The 17,362-nt window shown below is 41.8% G+C and overlaps 1 protein-coding gene across 4 annotated transcripts in view; it reads left to right on the forward strand.

Moving 5' to 3' along the window:
- The window catches only part of LOC106587065 (xylosyl- and glucuronyltransferase LARGE2s), a 119,565-nt gene extending 103,898 nt beyond the window's left edge, over nucleotides 1–15,667 (forward strand). For all 4 annotated transcript variants that reach the window (XM_014174962.3, XM_014174961.3, XM_014174963.3 and 1 more), the window contains 11 exons: nucleotides 175–257; nucleotides 541–664; nucleotides 1,859–2,030; nucleotides 2,243–2,460; nucleotides 3,323–3,448; nucleotides 3,620–3,775; nucleotides 8,633–8,796; nucleotides 9,032–9,310; nucleotides 10,570–10,716; nucleotides 11,547–11,742; nucleotides 12,379–15,667. In XM_014174962.3, the coding sequence (XP_014030437.1) occupies nucleotides 175–257; nucleotides 541–664; nucleotides 1,859–2,030; nucleotides 2,243–2,460; nucleotides 3,323–3,448; nucleotides 3,620–3,775; nucleotides 8,633–8,796; nucleotides 9,032–9,310; nucleotides 10,570–10,716; nucleotides 11,547–11,742; nucleotides 12,379–12,576 (1,863 nt within the window). In that variant the 3' untranslated portion in view covers nucleotides 12,577–15,667. The remainder of the gene's footprint in view (nucleotides 1–174; nucleotides 258–540; nucleotides 665–1,858; nucleotides 2,031–2,242; nucleotides 2,461–3,322; nucleotides 3,449–3,619; nucleotides 3,776–8,632; nucleotides 8,797–9,031; nucleotides 9,311–10,569; nucleotides 10,717–11,546; nucleotides 11,743–12,378) is intronic.
- Nucleotides 15,668–17,362: the final 1,695 nt, after the last annotated feature.

The following is a 17,362-nucleotide window of genomic DNA, read 5'->3' on the forward strand; positions in this document are numbered from 1 at the left end:
AAGTTGGTATGTCAGATCTACTGTCAGTGGTGTTCATGTGTTTTGGATAAACTAACATAGACATAGTTAAATAATATGGCTGTAGGTGCTAAAAGGTAAACATAGGGAATCGATATTCCCAACAGTGTTGATGGCATAGCTTGTGGCTTATTCTGCCCTCTCTCTTCTGTGCAGCTGATCCATGTAGCGTGCGTGTGTGCCGGTCACAACGCCAGCAGAGATGTGGTCACCCTGGTCAAGTCCATCCTGTTCCACAGGTAACACAACAGACCTTCACATACAACTACACCTACTGCTATAGCTACACCTGATATAGCAACAGTAGTTGTTTATTCTACTTGATGAATCCTAATCTAATAAGGCTGATGTCAATTCAAAGACCACTTGTAAAAATTATAATTATTTATTACTTAATTATTGGACTCATGGGAAGTTGTGACTTTAGGGAAGGTCAGGCCCTTCTTAATCAGAGAGATTAAGCACTTGAGTAGCTCTTGGCATATGTATTTCTATCTCTCTCTTTCTCTTCCTCTCTCTCAGGAGAAACCCTCTCCATTTCCACTTCATCACAGACGCAGTAGCCAATCAGATCCTGAGTTCTCTGTTCCAGTCCTGGATGGTTCCGTCTGTACAAGTTAGCTTCTACGACGCAGACGAACTCAAGGTAAATACCCCACCACTTTTACAGTATTTTCTTTTGATGAGCTCTAGCTCAGTGATATGCACCTATGGTCCTCAGGGGCCTGAGTGTCTGCTCTATCTTTTAAATCAGTGTTCAGGAAATAATTTGTCTGCCCTCTGTGAGCAACCATTGACATTAAAGGGGAATTCCACCACTTTCCAAACAATCAGTTGGCAGGAGAAAGAGAAATCCAGTAGACACAGAGACCATCCTTGCTCTCATTCAATTTTCCTTGTTCTACATGCTCTTTACTCCCTCCTTCTCCTCCCTTTCCCTACTCTTACAACAGTGATGCGTCACCTCAGTCCTTCTTTTCCTCTCGCCTCTCCTCTCAGTCAGTATGTGTCCGTGTAAATCAAAAAATTGTGTGTGTGTTTGTGTGTGGTATGTGTGTGTTGCGTGCTTGTTCTGTGGGTGTTTGGGTAGGTGGGTGGGTGGGTGTGTGGGCAGGCAGGTGTGTGCGTCTAGCTTTGGCTCTTTGCTATTGATAAGGGGTTCATAAAGTAACATATTGTTTCTCTACTCACATACCAACCTGCCTCGACCTGCAATATGACTTGGCTCCGTCTCCCCCCCCCCCCCCCATCATCACATTCTCTCTCAGCCTCCACAAGCTTAGAGGGAACAAAAGCTCTTTGTGCTCTCAAATTTCTCAACCTACTCAGTTTTCATTAACTCAGTTCAAACGAAGAAGGAAACACTGCATCTTCTGAGCTGATTATATTTGCAAATGATTCACTTATGCAGATCCCGTTCTGCAGAATCAAGAGGAATTAATAATCAGACATGGTTGCCCAGATTGCATGCCAAAAGTTGTGCAGGTTTCAGTATTCATTGGGTATCCTGGGTATAAAAACAGATTATATTTTTCAAGATTGATGCTATAGAGTAAACAGTAGTAATGTTCCAATTGGTTCACCTCTGGTTTAAAGGGTCTTTTATACTAAAGGGATCTTAGGAAACAAATGGGTGTCTGCGCAAGTTAGCTATTTAAAGGAAGGCGAATACCCTTACACACCTGACAAAGAGCCACAGTGGTGTTGCTTCTAACTACATTATTTTTCATACCTTGCAACTTTATATTCCCTTTTCTTTTGAAATCAAAATTTTTCTGTGAGGTCTAAATTTCTTCAACCTCACTCTTGCTTTCTCTCTCCATCTTCTCCTCTCTTCCAGTCGGAGGTGTCATGGATACCTAACAAGCACTACTCAGGTATCTACGGCCTGATGAAGCTGACCCTAACCAAAGCGCTGCCCTCTGACCTCACAAAGGTCATCGTCCTGGATACGGACATCACCTTCGCCACCGACATCGCTGAGCTCTGGGCCATCTTCAGGAAGTTCACTGGTACGATCTTTGACCTTGATAAACATTTCTGGTTGATTGATTGAATAATTAATTAATTGGTTGAGTGATTAAAATCCCTAGAGGACAAAAATACCATTTGATAATCTAGTAGTTCAAAAACGGTCTATATGTTGAAGACTCCACCTCATTACGAATGATAATCAGCATTTTAAAATCTGGAAAAATTATGATTGGTGATGCTGTGATTGCAGACAAGCAGGTGATAGGTCTGGTGGAGAACCAGAGTGACTGGTACCTGGGGAACCTGTGGAAGAACCACAAACCCTGGCCCGCCCTGGGACGAGGCTTCAACACTGGGGTCATCCTGCTCTACCTGGAGAGGCTGCGACGGATTGGCTGGGAGCAGATGTGGAGGCTGACCGCCGAGAGAGAGTTAATGAGCATGCTCAGTACCTCGCTGGCGGACCAGGTCTGTTTATTCAATTTTATAAAATTCTATTCTAGTCTATTATCTTTATTCAGAATATTATTAAATACTCTTTAGATCATTAAATACATAACATATGTTAATATAGGGCAGGAATCATCAACTAGATTCAGCAGAGGGCTGTTTTTTTTTTCCTTGAATGAATTGTCAGAGGGCCGGAACATATTTACAAATAATTTGTAGACCGCAAATTGACCGCAAGAAGCCCAAACAGATATGTTTGACTAAAACATAATCATTTCAAACCTTGCTCACATTTGTATTCGATCACGTGTCTCTCTATTATGCGTGGGAATATTTGGGAACAGATGTCTTGAATAAAAATTACTTGGAGCTGATTTCCTGGTGTTTTTACAGTCTTTTATGTCTAACAATAAAAAAATATATATATAAAAATGTTGGGGTCCAAATAAAACCACCCCCTGGCAAAAAAAGTTGCGGAACCATGATATATAGTAGGGTAATCTTATGCCTCAAAGCATACTGTGTATGAGGCAGATGGTAATGTAAGTGTGTAGGACATCTCTAATGAACATTTGGCGGATGTGTCAATGTGAATGTTTACTATTGTGTGCCAGAGTTCTATATGATCTTAATGTTAAAATGAGTGGGTATAATACACTCTAGAAAAAAATGTGCTATCTAGAAACTAAAAGGGTTCTTCAGCTGTCCCCATAGGGGAACCCTTTGAATAACCCTTTTGAGTTCCATGTAGGACCCTTTACACAGAGGGTTCTACAGTACATGGAACCAAAAAGAGTTCAACCTGGAACCCTTTCAGAACCCTTTTTTCTAGGAGTGTATTACACGGGTCTTTAATGTGAGTGGGTAATCTTGTGTGCAGGACATCTTTAATGCTTTCATTAAGCAGAACCCAGTCCTAGTGCATCAGCTGCCCTGCTTCTGGAACGTTCAGCTGTCTGACCACACACGCTCCGAACAGTGCTACACAGAGGTGTCTGACCTCAAGGTAGGGCTATGCAGTGAAATATACACACACTCGCATACACACACACACACACGCAAGCACACACACACAAATATAGCAAAATCCCTAAATTCTTTCCTTATGAATGTACTGCATCTAGTCATCTGGCTACTGGTCACCATGGTACTGTAATATGTTCATGTCCCATGTCAGGTGATCCATTGGAACTCTCCTAAGAAACTTCGTGTGAAGAACAAGCATGTGGAGTTCTTCAGGAACCTCTACCTTACCTTCCTTGAGTACGATGGGAACCTACTGAGACGAGAGCTGTTTGGCTGCCCCAGCCAGGCCACCTCAGAGAGCGTTCGGGTGAGTAGAACATTACCATAACTTTAACCATAATTACGTGATAATGCCCTTGAAGCCGGTGTTTGGAGGGTATATTGGCATGGGTGTTGCGGCAAACCATGCCAATATATCCTCCAAACACTGGCTTCGAGTGCGTTAGCACTTTTATACAAAGGGTTACCAACGTATGCAAATAATGATTGACATATGTGACCGACCGCCTTGATTCTGTCTTATGTACCAAAATTTGAAATTGCGTTTTTTTTTTTTTACATTGGAATAAAGCAGAGACACAGAGCTACAAAATGGTATATCATACACTGTATTTGTTGAACAATGGGAAAGTAATTCTGCTTTGAAACTTGTAACCTCACTTTCGAGAAAATGGGTTTTGAATGTTTTGGTACCTACAGGAGAGCTCTTCTTTGTCTACACCCATTCAGTATCATTCACACCCTCTTAAACTTTAGCCCCACCCATCTCTTTAAGGTTTGATCAGAGCGTTCTGTCCTAACAAAAACAGTCAAGCACCCAAGCTAACAGGCTAACGTTGGCTAGCTACTTCTAGACACAAATGAGAGAACAACTCCCTCACCATTTTACTCACCCTAGCAGAGCTGGTTAGGCTGTTGTTATGTTATCAAGAGTGTTGTTGACTGCAACTGTGCTGCTGGCAACAATTTGCACTTTTTTGCCAATGTTTACTGACACCGGCCATATTCAACCGGTGTTGAGCGTTCATAAATTCGTCAGTTATTCTGCACTCTGGCACACAGACGAGAGTGTTCTGAAAGCGGAGTAGATAGCTGAATTTACCAGCTACGTCTATCAACAGTTGTCACGGTGACTTTCTATTGAAATCATTACTTGCATAGGGGAGTCTTATGTTAAGACATGTAGCTAGCTAAACAATGAACCATAATCCCAAGTCATGACATTACTACCCTGCATGAATCTGCAGGAAGCTAACTAACCAGGTTCAATGTTAGCTAGCTAACATTAGGCTTTAACTAGCAAAGGAAATGGCTCTGAGATACGAATAATAAGATCATACACGTAACTTTAGCTAGCGAGCCAGCCAGCTAACGATAGCTGGCTAGCAAAAAGTACAATTTAACTTGAAATGAAAACTACTTTCTGTCAAAATTAGAAATGTGTAATATCTGAAAATGTACCTAGCTAAACTATCTTACCCATATACATCATGGATGGACACCTCTCCCTGTCACAGATGCCATGGTTGCCTTTAATTTAAAGATGTAATCCGGAGACAGCCGTTTTCTCCAGCTCCTTAGCTATCAAACTCTGATTTCAAAACTCGGTCCTCCAGAAAGTGGAGAGCAACACTTATGCAGTTCTACTACGCGAGACATAAAAAAAGCTGCGTTTGACAGGATTACCTACAAATACTGACCAGCTCAAATAGACAGAAGCGTGCTATATGGCAGACCAATCCGAACTCATCTCTCAGCATTTCCAGCCCACTTATTATCTCAGCCAGTCATGGCTAGCGAGAAGGTTGCTTACTTTTTCTGTGGCTAAACCAACTAGGCTCATAATTGAATAATTGTATTTGCATTTACAGACGGCATACAAGTCTGTTATTAAGGCACATGAAAATTCACATGTGCCAGAAGGCATTTCTGCCAAAAAAAATTGATTTTGATTAAAAAGGTTTACGTTCAAATGGCTCTCCTGTGAAGTAGTGTCCCGCGACATACGCCTAGTTTCCTGAAACGAGTCACATATTTGAATTTAAAAAAATATTTTGATTAATTTATTGATACTATTTCATCCTTCCACAAGATACAGTCCTGACACAAATCTAGGGTTACTACCGAAGCCGCCCAAGCCGCCCGTCGTTCGTTCTATCGGTTCAGTTGTCAGAGACGCAACCAAGTCGTTCAGTCCTTTTGTTTTGTATCTATGGACGTGACCCAGTCGTTAATTTTAAATGTTCTATTGCTGTACTGGCTGGCAACGTTCTTATCCTTTGCTTGCTAGCTAGCCAACTAAGGCTAACTTGCAGTCATGTCAACCAGTGCAGCCAGAATAACAACAAAGTAGCTTCATTTGCATGTGTTTAAGCTGTTTTCTAGTGACATTTATTTGGATACATCCATAACAATGAGAGTTAAAGCAGGCATGATATACAATGAGTGATATAATTAATCAGTAAAAAAAGATATTATAAGAACAAGTTAAAAAAATAAAAAAATAATTATACAACTTCTGGATTGTTAATGGAGCTGTAAAATGGAGTTGTAAATGGAGTTGTAAAATTTGTTAATGGGGTTGTAAAATTAGTAAAAAAGTTATATTATAAAATGTTATTGCAGATCCCATAACGGAGTAACATATTTTCTCTAGCTTGAGATGTTGCATAACTTCCTTTGAAATTTCCACTTAAACAGTATAAGACGTCTAGCTAGAAGAGTAGTACATGTTGCCCAAAGAACTGTTTAGAGGGGCCTCCTGTGGTGCCACTCCAAATAATGCAATAAAGGTAGAAGGTTCTGTAGGTCTCTCCAGTATATTAGAAAATGTAAAAAAAATAAATGATATCCAGAAATCTCTCCATTTCGGACATGTCCAAAACGTGTAATAAAGTAAAGAAAAAATATGTATTTATTTTACCATCATCTTTGAAATACAAGAGAAAGGCCATAATGTATTATTCCAGCCCAGGCACAATTTAAATGTTGACCACTAGATGGTAGCAGTGTATATGCAACGTTTTGTGGCTCAGTTGGTAGAGCATGGTGTTTGCAACGCCAGGGTTGTGGGTTCGATTCCCACGGGGGACCAGTACGGGAATTTTTTTTATGAAATGTATGCATTCACTACTGTAAGTCGCTCTGGATAAGAGCGTCTGCTAAATGACTAAAAATGTTAAAAAAAAAATGTTTTAGACTGATGCAATGCACAATTGCATATCTGTTCAAAATGTTGTATCAAGACTTCCCAAATGTGCCTAATTGGTTTATTAAAACCGAACCGAACACCGAACCCATATAGGTGGTTTTTAAGAGAGTTCATGGAATCCAGATTGTGCGAATTTAATAAATTATAGGTCAAGTGTATGCCCCCTTTGATATAATGGTTCACTTTAAAAAGAGAATCTAGAAGGGAGGTAGATGGGCGTGATGGCAAGTGACTAGAGTATGAAGAGACAAAACTACACAATTGCAGATATCTAAAGAAATGGGATCTCAGAATATTTATTTTTTGTACTAACTGTTCAAAAGATGCAAAATCCATATCAATGTACAAGTCGTTCAGTGAGGAGATCTCTTTTCCAGACCAGATATGAAACGCACGGTCTAATAATGATGGAGATAATGTACGGTTGTTTAATAATGGGGCAGAAGTTGAAAATTCACTGAGACCAAACGATCGCCTGAACTGTTTCCAGATTTTTAGAGAATGTTTCGCAATACGGTTTTTCGTGTATTAGGAAACAAGCTCAGCTAATGCAAGTCTTGAGCAGAGTAAGGCAGCTAAGGAGGTGGGGCCACAGGATGAGATCTCCAAGATCAACCGTTTCAGGCCTGTAACATCAGGGATTTCTGTCATCCAATATAGAATGATTCTTATATTAGCTGCCCACTAATAGTATTGAAAGTTCGTAAGTGCTAGACCACCCTGGGAATGAGATCTCTGCAATACGCTCTTACGTATCCAAGGGTTTTTCTTGTTCCAGATAAAAGCAGATATCAGTTTATCTATGGAGATAAAAGATTTTGTCAGAAAGATAAGAAATACATTGAAATAACTATAAAAACTTAATACATTAATTTTAACAATGTTAACTATTCCGCCCAGAGAAAGAGAAAGTAAATCCCAGTGTTCAAGATCCTGTTTCAAGCAGAGTATCAAGGGAGGGAAATTGGCTTTGTAGAGATCTTGTTGTTTGTGACCCAAATTCCCAAATATTTAAATTTCTGTGTAGTCACTCTTAAAAGCACATGACTAAAATAAGTTTGCATGGCAGAAGGATTAATAGGCATCAATTAACTTTTTTGTAGATTCACTTCATAATGAGGAGCGATTTCATCTGGCATAGAAATTGTGCTCTTTTGTCAGGACACTGTTGATCAGAGGAGCTAGCCAACAACACAGCTAACACAATCACTTCAAACTGAAGCTGGAAAGACTGTGAACTAGCTACACTTCCATTAGTTTAACCTTCTTTCTATTGACATTTCTTTGTATAGATCCCCAAAAACTATGCCAGCTGATTCAGGATTACGACTGGCTGAGAAGCGCTGCCTGCCTGTCTGTCTCGTACTGACTCGCAACATGTCCATTACTATGGGACAGCTGGAGATCGATTTTGAATATTGAAACAATGTTGCAAATGTTGGAGAGACAGACAGCAAGCTCTACACAAATCTCCACTGTTGAAAACTAAATGTTAGTCTAAAAGAAATGTGAGATAATGTTTAGATGCTTTTTATAGTGAAGATCAAGTTCATAAATTGCCTAGCTGGGCTGATGAGACAGTCGCTGGCGCAGCCAGATGGAACAGAGTAAATAGGCATTTTAACATCATAGATTTAGCCGGTGGTAACTTGTGAAATAGACACCGTCTGGAATTCGGCTTTAACCAATCAGCATTCAAGATTAGAACCACCCATGGTATAACATTTAACAAACCACTCCCTAACACCTCAAGGAGGTTTTAATATTCACCATACCTTTATTCACTATACTATGATACCCATGGACATCCAGCCAGAATACAACAGAGTGTACAGAGCTGCATGGTCTCGTCACCTCTGACTGCATGGTGTCATGAAACCATGTTAGCCTATCAGAGGGAATATTTACATTCTAAACATTGATTTTGACCTCCCTCTTTCCATCCCTCTCCAGTTACAAGGAGCTCTGGAGGAGCTGGATGAAGACGACCAGTGTTATGACTTTCGGCGGGAGCGAATCACAGTGCACCGCGTGCACCTCTACTTTCTGCAGTACGAGTACACGCCCGCCGGGGACGACACAGATGTCACGCTGGTCGCACAGCTCTCGATGGACAGGTAAAAACTCACCTTATAGCTCTGACCCCCCTGAGCATGAATTCATTATTACGATATGGCTAATGAGGAGTGCAACTCTACAAATATGATTGTATTTTGCTTTTTTCTCTACTTCTTCCTCTTCCCTTTCCTCCCCCTTTTCTTCTCTACTTCCACCACTGCTTTTATTATCATTATGTACTATACATCTCTGTATCTCTAATACTCTATTTTATGACATCTCTATTTATCTCAGGTTACAGATGCTGGAGGCCATATTTAAGCACTGGGAAGGACCTATCAGCCTGGCCCTGTACATGTCAGACGCTGAGGCCCAACAGTTTCTGCGTTACGCCCAGGCCTCCGAGGTGCTGAAGAACCGTAAGAACGTGGGCTACCATATCGTTTACAAGGAGGGCCAGTTCTACCCCGTCAACCTGGTGAGAAATGTGGCCCTGAGGAACGCCAACACACCTTATGTGTTCCTGGCAGACGTGGACTTCCTGCCCATGTACGGCCTCTATGATTACCTCAGGTGAGTTGTAGTTGTTCCTGAAGATGTTCCATCATAAAAATAGACAGAACACTGGCTGAGATGTTTTGATATATAGTCATTTAGCAGCCATTTTAATCCAAAGCAATTTACAGACAACATACAGTTGAAGTCGCAAGTTTACATACACTCGTTTTTCAACCACTCCACAAATTTCATGTTAACAAACTATAGTTTTGGCAAGTCGGTTGGGACATCTGCTTTGTGCATGACAAGTAATTTTTCCAACAATTGTTTACAGACAGATTATTTCACTTATAATTCATTGTATCACAATTCCAGTGGGTCAGAAGTTTACATACACTAAGTTGACTATTCCTTTAAACAGCTTGGAAAATTCCAGAAAATGATGTCATGGCTTTACAAGCTTCTGATAAGCTAATTGACATCATTTGAGTCAATTGGAGGTGTACCTGTGGATGTATTTCAAGGCCTACCTTCAAACTCAGGGTCTCTTTGCTTGACATCATGGGAAAATCAAAATAAATCAGCCAAGACTTCAGAAATAAAATTGTAGACCTCCACAAGTCTGGTTCATCATTGGGAGCAATTTCTAAACGCCTGCAGGTACCACGTTCATCTGTACAAACAATAGTACGCAAGTATAAACACCATGGGACCACGCAGCCGTCATACCGCTCAGGAAGGAGACGCGTTCTGTCTCCTAGAGATATGTACTTTGGTGCGAAAAGTGCAAATCAATCAATCAACAACAGCAAAGAACCATGTGAAGATGCTGGAGGAAACAGGTACAAAAGTATCTATATCCACAGTAAAACGAGTCCTATATCGATATAACCTGAAAGGCAGCTCAGCAAGGAAGAAGCTACTGCTCCAAAACTGCCATAAAAAAAGCCAGACTACGGTTTGCAACTGCACATGGGGACAAAGATCATACTTTTTGGAGAAATGTCCTCTGGTCTGATGAAACTGTTTGGCCATATTGACTATTATTCTGACATTTCACAAGTGGTGATCCAACTTACCTAAGACAGGGAATTTATGCTAGAATTAAATGTCAGGAATTGTGGTTAAACTGAGTTTAAATGTATTTGGCTAAGGTGTATGTAAACCTCTGACTTCAACTGTTTGTATGATGTTCATATATGGCCCATGTGGGAGTCGAACCCACAGCTAAGGTGTTGCCAGCAATGCATTCCAACCAACTAGTGGCAGATGTGGCTCTAGCTGATGTACAGTTTTGGTTGTAAATGAATGGTTTCTTTATCTTATCCCCACAGAAAGTCAGTGGTCCAGTTAGACATGGCCCACACTAAGAAAGCTCTGGTTGTACCGGCCTTTGAGACACTGCGCTACCGCCTCTCCTTTCCCAAATCCAAAGCTGAGCTGCTCTCCATGCTGGACATGGGGACCCTCTACACCTTCAGGTACACCAGCACTAACAGCTCACCCCATTGGACAATCTGGCTTGTTGATCAGGAGGTTTGATTGGCCCTTCTGAAATAGATGACATAACTTGGAGCATCCATCCTGATTTTGATACTGTATTTAGTACATTGATTACATTGATACGTTGAAGTCATTTTATAATATATGCAGTACCAGTCAAAAGTTTGGACACACCTACTCATTCAAGGGTTTTTCTTTATTGTTACTATTTCTACATTGTAGAATAATAATGAAGACATCAAAACTATGAAATAACACATATGGAATCATGTATTATTAACCAAAAAAGTGTTAAACAAATCAAAATAGAATTTATATTTGAGATTCTTCAATGTGGCCACCCTTTCCCTTGATGTCAGATTTGAACACTCTTGGCATTCTCTCAACCATCTTCACCTGGAATGCTTTTCCAATAGAGTTCCCACATATTCTGAGCACTAGTTGGCTGCTTTTCCTTCATTTATGGTAGAGTGGCCCGACAGAAGCCACTCCTCAGTAAAAGGCACATGACAGCCCGCTTGGAGTTTGCCAAAAGGCACCTAAAGGGCTCTCAGACAAACCAAGATTGAACTATTTGGCCTGAATACCAAAAATTCTCCAAATCTGTTTTTCTTTGTCGTTACGGGGTATTGTGTGTAGATTGATGAGAAAAAAACCCCGATTTAATCTATTTTACAATAAGGCTGTAATGTAACAAAATGTTTAAAAAGTCAAGGGTTCTGAATACTTTACGAATGCACTGTATGCAATCTAGTTCAAAACTATTATTAACACATCTGTACACGTACCTTTCTCCTTGCCTTCCCAGGTATCACGTCTGGACCAAGGGCCATGCTCCTACCAACTACGCCAAGTGGCGGACAGCCACCACGCCCTATAAGGTGGAGTGGGAGGCGGACTTTGAGCCCTATGTGGTGGTGAAGCGGGACTGTCCTGAGTACGACCAGCGCTTCGTGGGATTTGGCTGGAACAAGGTCTCCCATATCATGGAGCTAGATGCGCAGGTACAGTAGGGAGGATAGTGGTAGGGTATTAGAATATAATATATTTATTTTCCTCCAGGACACATCATCACACCACAGTACATTTGCACACACTAGGTAGACCAAACAGCCATAGCAGATAAGACGGGCAGACAAAGAGATGTAGTTAAAGTCTGGATACACTTATCTGTTTATGGCTTGTTGAGAAGAAAAATGGTCGTTAAAGTTATTGTTCACATTTTATCCTCAAAGACTCTACTCCCAAATAATCTGCACATAATAACTCATTTTAATTTAAGTTTAATTCAAAACCTCAACTCATCTTTGGAATTCAGTTAAGGTTATGCTAATGATTAGAATAGATGTGATTCGCGGTAGACCTCTGATATTACGTGTAATGCTTTTGCTAAGTCAGGAATAATAGCGATTGTAACTGCCCACAAATCAAAGTCAAGCTGTGACCTTTCAGTGTTCAGCACCTAAGAGCAACGTTTGTGACTTTGTTTCTCGAGTCTTAAATTATTTCAGTCACAGCTGGGACTGCAGAAGAGTATTAGCCACGTAGCTAAAATGCTGAAATGTGGTGTCTATTGTACACGGACCATGTCCAATAAGCAAATAAAATAATACATTTTCCCCCCCTTTCCCACCCCCCAGGAGTACGACCTGATGGTTCTGCCCAACGCGTTCATGATCCACATGCCACACGCACCCAGCTTCGACATCTCCAAGTTCCGCTCCAGCCCAGGTTACCGATACTGCCTGCAGACCCTAAAAGAAGAGTTCCACCAAGACCTGTCCCGGAAGTACGGCGCAGCCGCCCTCAAGTACCTTACTGCTCAGAGGAACATCTAAACCAGGACTCCCAAGGGCCACTGGGCTTCATACCTAGGGCCCCAACGCCTCCCATGCTGCTCCCTGGCAAGTCTAAAGGGGTTTCGGAATACTGGCAACTATCAGCCAATATCACTACTAAGCTTGAATAGCTTTAAAGTCTTGTAGAACATTCTGGAGATGTGTTAGCTAAACTTTCTGGGATGGTTTGGGCTGGGATGACCCACCCAACTATGCTATAATGGGTTATGACCCAAACTGGAATAAAAACAAAGAACCAAACAGATCAGACATGACAGTGGTCACAAGATATTGGGCTCACTGGGAAGACATTTCTCTGAAAGGGATGAGTGGTTGACTGCTTTAAGTCTGGGAGTAAGTGACGATTATCATGATTTGTTCTGACAATCAGGGCCTTTTCTGAGGAAAATACATTTCAAACCAATCCGTCCACATGGGATATCTGGACCTGGAACTCAATGACAGGAATTTTGGGAAACACAGAACTGAAAGAAAAGGAAGTTGCATCTTCCCTGGTCTCTTCAAGGGGACGAGTCGGAATCACATTCGGAGTGACCAATCGAACTGGAGAAACGTTTAAGCCTTATAATTTTCCATTATATTTAATAAGATATTTAATGACATCAGTATTTTTCTCAATGTAAATGATTATCAATTAATAACAAACAAATATGGCATATATACACTACCAGTCAAAGGTTTTAGAACACCTACTCATTCAAGGGTTTTTCTTTATTTGTACAATTTTCTACATTGTAGAATAATAGTGAAGACATAAACTATAAAATAACACATATGGAATCATGTCATAACCCAAAAAGTGTTCTTCAAATAGTCACCCTTTGTCTTGATGACAGCTTTGCACTCTTGGCATTCTCTCAACCACCTTCACCTGGAATGCTTTTCTAACAGGAATTCCCACTTGTTGGCTGCTTTTCCTTCACTCTGCGGTCGGACTCATCCCAAACCATCTCTATTTGGTTGAGGTCGGAGGATTGTGGAGGCCAGGTCATCTGATGCAGCACTCCATCACTCTCCTTCTTGGTCAAATAGCCCTTACACAGCTTGGAGGTGTGTGGGTCATTGTCCTATTGAAAAACAAATGACAGTAGCAGTAAGCCCAAACCAGATGAGATGGCGTGTAGCTGCAGAATGCTGTGGCAGCCATGCTGGCTAAGTGTGCCTTGAATTCTAAATAAATCACAAACAGTGTCACCAGCAAAGCACCCCCCACATAACACCTCCTCCTTCATGCTTTACGGTGGGAAATACACATGTGGAGATCATCCGTTCACCCACACGCGCCTCGCAAAGACACGGCGGTTGGAAACAAAAATCTCCAATTTGGACTCCAGACCAAAGGACAAATTGATGTTGAGATGTCTGTTATTTGAACTCTGTGAAGCATTTATTTGGGCTGCAATTTCTGAGGATGGTAACTCTAATGAACATATCCTCTACAGCAGAGGTAACTCTGGGTTTTCCATTCCTGTGGTGGTCCTCATGAGAGCCAGTTTCATCATAGTGCTTGATGGTTTTTGCGACTGCACTTGAAGAAACATTAAAAGTTTTTGAAATTTTCCATGTTGACTGACCTTCATGTCTTAAAGTGGTGGACAGTCGTTTCTCCTTGCTTTTTTTGAGCTGTTCTTGCCATAATATCGACTTAATAGGGCTATCTTCTGTATACCACCCTACCTTGTCACAACACAACTGATTGACTCAAACACATTAAGGAAAGAAATTCCACAAATGAACATAAAGCACACCTGTTAATTTTAAATGCATTCCAGGTGACTACCTCAGCTTTGTACACTCTTGGCATTCTCTCAACCAGCTTCGGTTGAGAGAATGCCAAGTGTGTACAAAGCTGTCATCATGGCAAAGGGCGGCTATTTGAAACATCTCATATATAAAATATATTATGATTTGTTTAACACTTTGTTGGTTACTACATGATTCTATATGTGTTATTTCATAGTTTTGATGTCTTCACTATTATTCTACAATGTAGAAAATAGTAAAAATAAAGAAAAACCCATGAATGAGTAGGTGTGTCCAAACTTTTGACTGGTACTATATATGTGTTAATATTAATATATATTTTTTCTTCGTGCATATATTTATCCCCTTTAAGCCAAATATGAGCCCAAATTCAGCCAGAAAATACAAGTCACTACTGATTGGGACCACTGCAAACAGACCCCATTTTTTAAATAGCAACAAAGAAAACACTTGCTAGAAATTAAATGGCTGCAAATAAACGGCCTGTTGTTGAATTGTTAAAAATCACTTGGGATATTCCATGAGCGATTGGAGTATTACCAGTGCCATGTCTAGATGAGTGATACACTGTTATGTGCCATCTACTGTAACAAACCTTGTCATCTACCAAACAAACCTTTCTCCTTTTACGATGAACATTTCCTCTTTCCTTTAAAACTTCATTCCTTTTTCTATTTACCCATTCCTTGTTTTTTCGTACGCCATCCTGAAACCCACTCCTGTTCTCACAAACCATCCCTTCTTTCTCTAATCCCAACCCCTTCCTAAATCTCTATATGCTACTACTACTGTTTTGAACACCCCGCATAATCCATGGGACAACCGGGCAGTAACAAATCAACCTTTCAACCCCAATGAACCTACCACTCCAAATACCAAATAATAGGTATACACCTACAGTCACAAGAAACGGCACAAGTGTTCAAGCCTATTTGCTACTGTGATGACTTTGTAATGACTGAACGGTTACATATAATGTCACTATGGGCTGGGCACATACCCTACATGGCTACTATGGATTAGGTACATACAGAGCTGCCATTGAATTGGCTACCAAGAGATGGATCCAGACATCACCTCCCCTGCCACCTTCCATGCCTCGCATAACCCCTGTCGACTGTTCTGATTGCAGTAAATGCTAGTGCCTTTGCTGTATTGTGTAACTGGATATTGATTGTACTGCTGTACGTTACCAATGGGGCCTGAGGATAGTCAGGCACTCTATTTATTATTGTCGACTCAAATCAATCATATTTTTCTATGTAGGGGACAAAGTGCTTTAAATAAATCTGCCCTTTTTCTACCAGTTTGTCTGAGGTTTGTCTCCATTGGAACATATGTGGAACAGATTGAAGGATATGGTATCACCACTATAAGTGTGGAATTATATACACATTATTTATTTTCAGAGTTAATTGGTGTTAAAATATCAAGGATTCTCCCCTCATTAATGTTTTTATATGAAGACATAATGTCTGCAATGGAATTGACTTTATGAAAGCAAATAAACACACACACACACCCACCAAGGAGGGAAAACAAAACAAAATGTAATTCTTTGTCAGCTGTTTGTTATCTTCTGTGACATTTATTACCAGCCTGAAAATGGAATTGTCTCTCATAGATGTATTGCTTGTCTTAATAAGGAAATAATCGGCCGCCAGGCAGGCAGTTTTTCTTTCACAAAATATATAATAAAAATTGTTAAGTCAAGCATTTCTTCATATCCACTTCGCCATCTCCAATATCTACAGAAACAAGTGAGGCATGATGATAATAATCTATGAAAATAGTTATGTGTCACTGCACTGCATAAGCAATAAAAAGTAAGATGTTTTCATATTACAAAAGGTAGAACGGGTCACCGAGATTATCTGTCACGTTCTTGGAAATGAGCGGACGAAAGCGCAGTGTGAGTATAATTCTACATATTTATTTAAGTGAAACTAACAAAACAAAATAACAAAACTTACAAAGACCGTGAGGACGTAGTGCCCAAACACACTAACAATCAATCAATATCCCACCAAAACACAGGTGGGAAAATAACTACCTAAATATGATCCCCAATCAGAGGCAACGATAAACAGCTGCCTCTAATTGGGAACCATATTAGCACCGACATACAAATAAACATACTAGATCACCCCCTAGTCACGCCCTGACCTACAACACCATAGAGAACCAAGTGCTCTCTATGGTCAGGGCGTGACAGTACCCCTCCAAATGTGCGGACTCCGGCCGCAAAACCTGAAACCAAATGGGGAGGGTAGGGGGGGTGATTAGTGTTGGTGGCGGCTCCGGTGCAGGTCATAGTCCCCGCCCAGACCCCGGATCCGGCCATCGCGCCGGGCTGAACGCCGTGCCTGGACTGGGCATCGGCACAAAGGAGGACTCCGGCCATGGAGTTGGGTTGGACGCCGTGCCTGGACATCGGCACAAAGGAGGACTCCGGCCATGGAGCTGGGAAGGACGCCGTGCCTGGTCTGGGCACCGGCGCAGAAGAAGGCTCCGGCCATGGAGCGGGACTGGACGCCGTGCCTGGACATCGGCGCAGAGGAAGGCTCCCGCCATGGAGCGGGACTGGATGCCATGCCTGGACATCAGCGCAGAGGAAGGCTCCCGCCATGGAGCGGGACTGGACGCCGTGCCTGGACTGGCCACCGGCGCAGAAGAAGGCTCCGGCCTTGGAGCTGGACTGGATGCCTTGCCTGGAGGTTCCGGACCATTGACCGTCGCTGGAGGTTCTGGACCGTCGCTGGAGGTTCCGGACCGTCGCCGGAGGTTCCGGACCGTGGACCGTCGGCCGAGGTTCCGGACCGTGGACCGTCGGCCGAGGTTCCGGACCGTGGACCGTCGGCCGAGGTTCCGGATCGTGGACCGTCGCCGGAGGGCGAGTGCGAGGAGCAGGCACAGGACGTACCAGACTGGGGAGGCGCACTGGAGGCCTGATGCGTAGAGCCGGCACAGGTGGCACCAGACTGGTGACACGCACTTCAGG

The sequence above is a fragment of the Salmo salar genome, chromosome 26 (assembly GCF_965601325.2).
Source record: "Salmo salar chromosome 26, fSalSal1, whole genome shotgun sequence".
Lineage (NCBI taxonomy): Eukaryota > Metazoa > Chordata > Actinopteri > Salmoniformes > Salmonidae > Salmo > Salmo salar.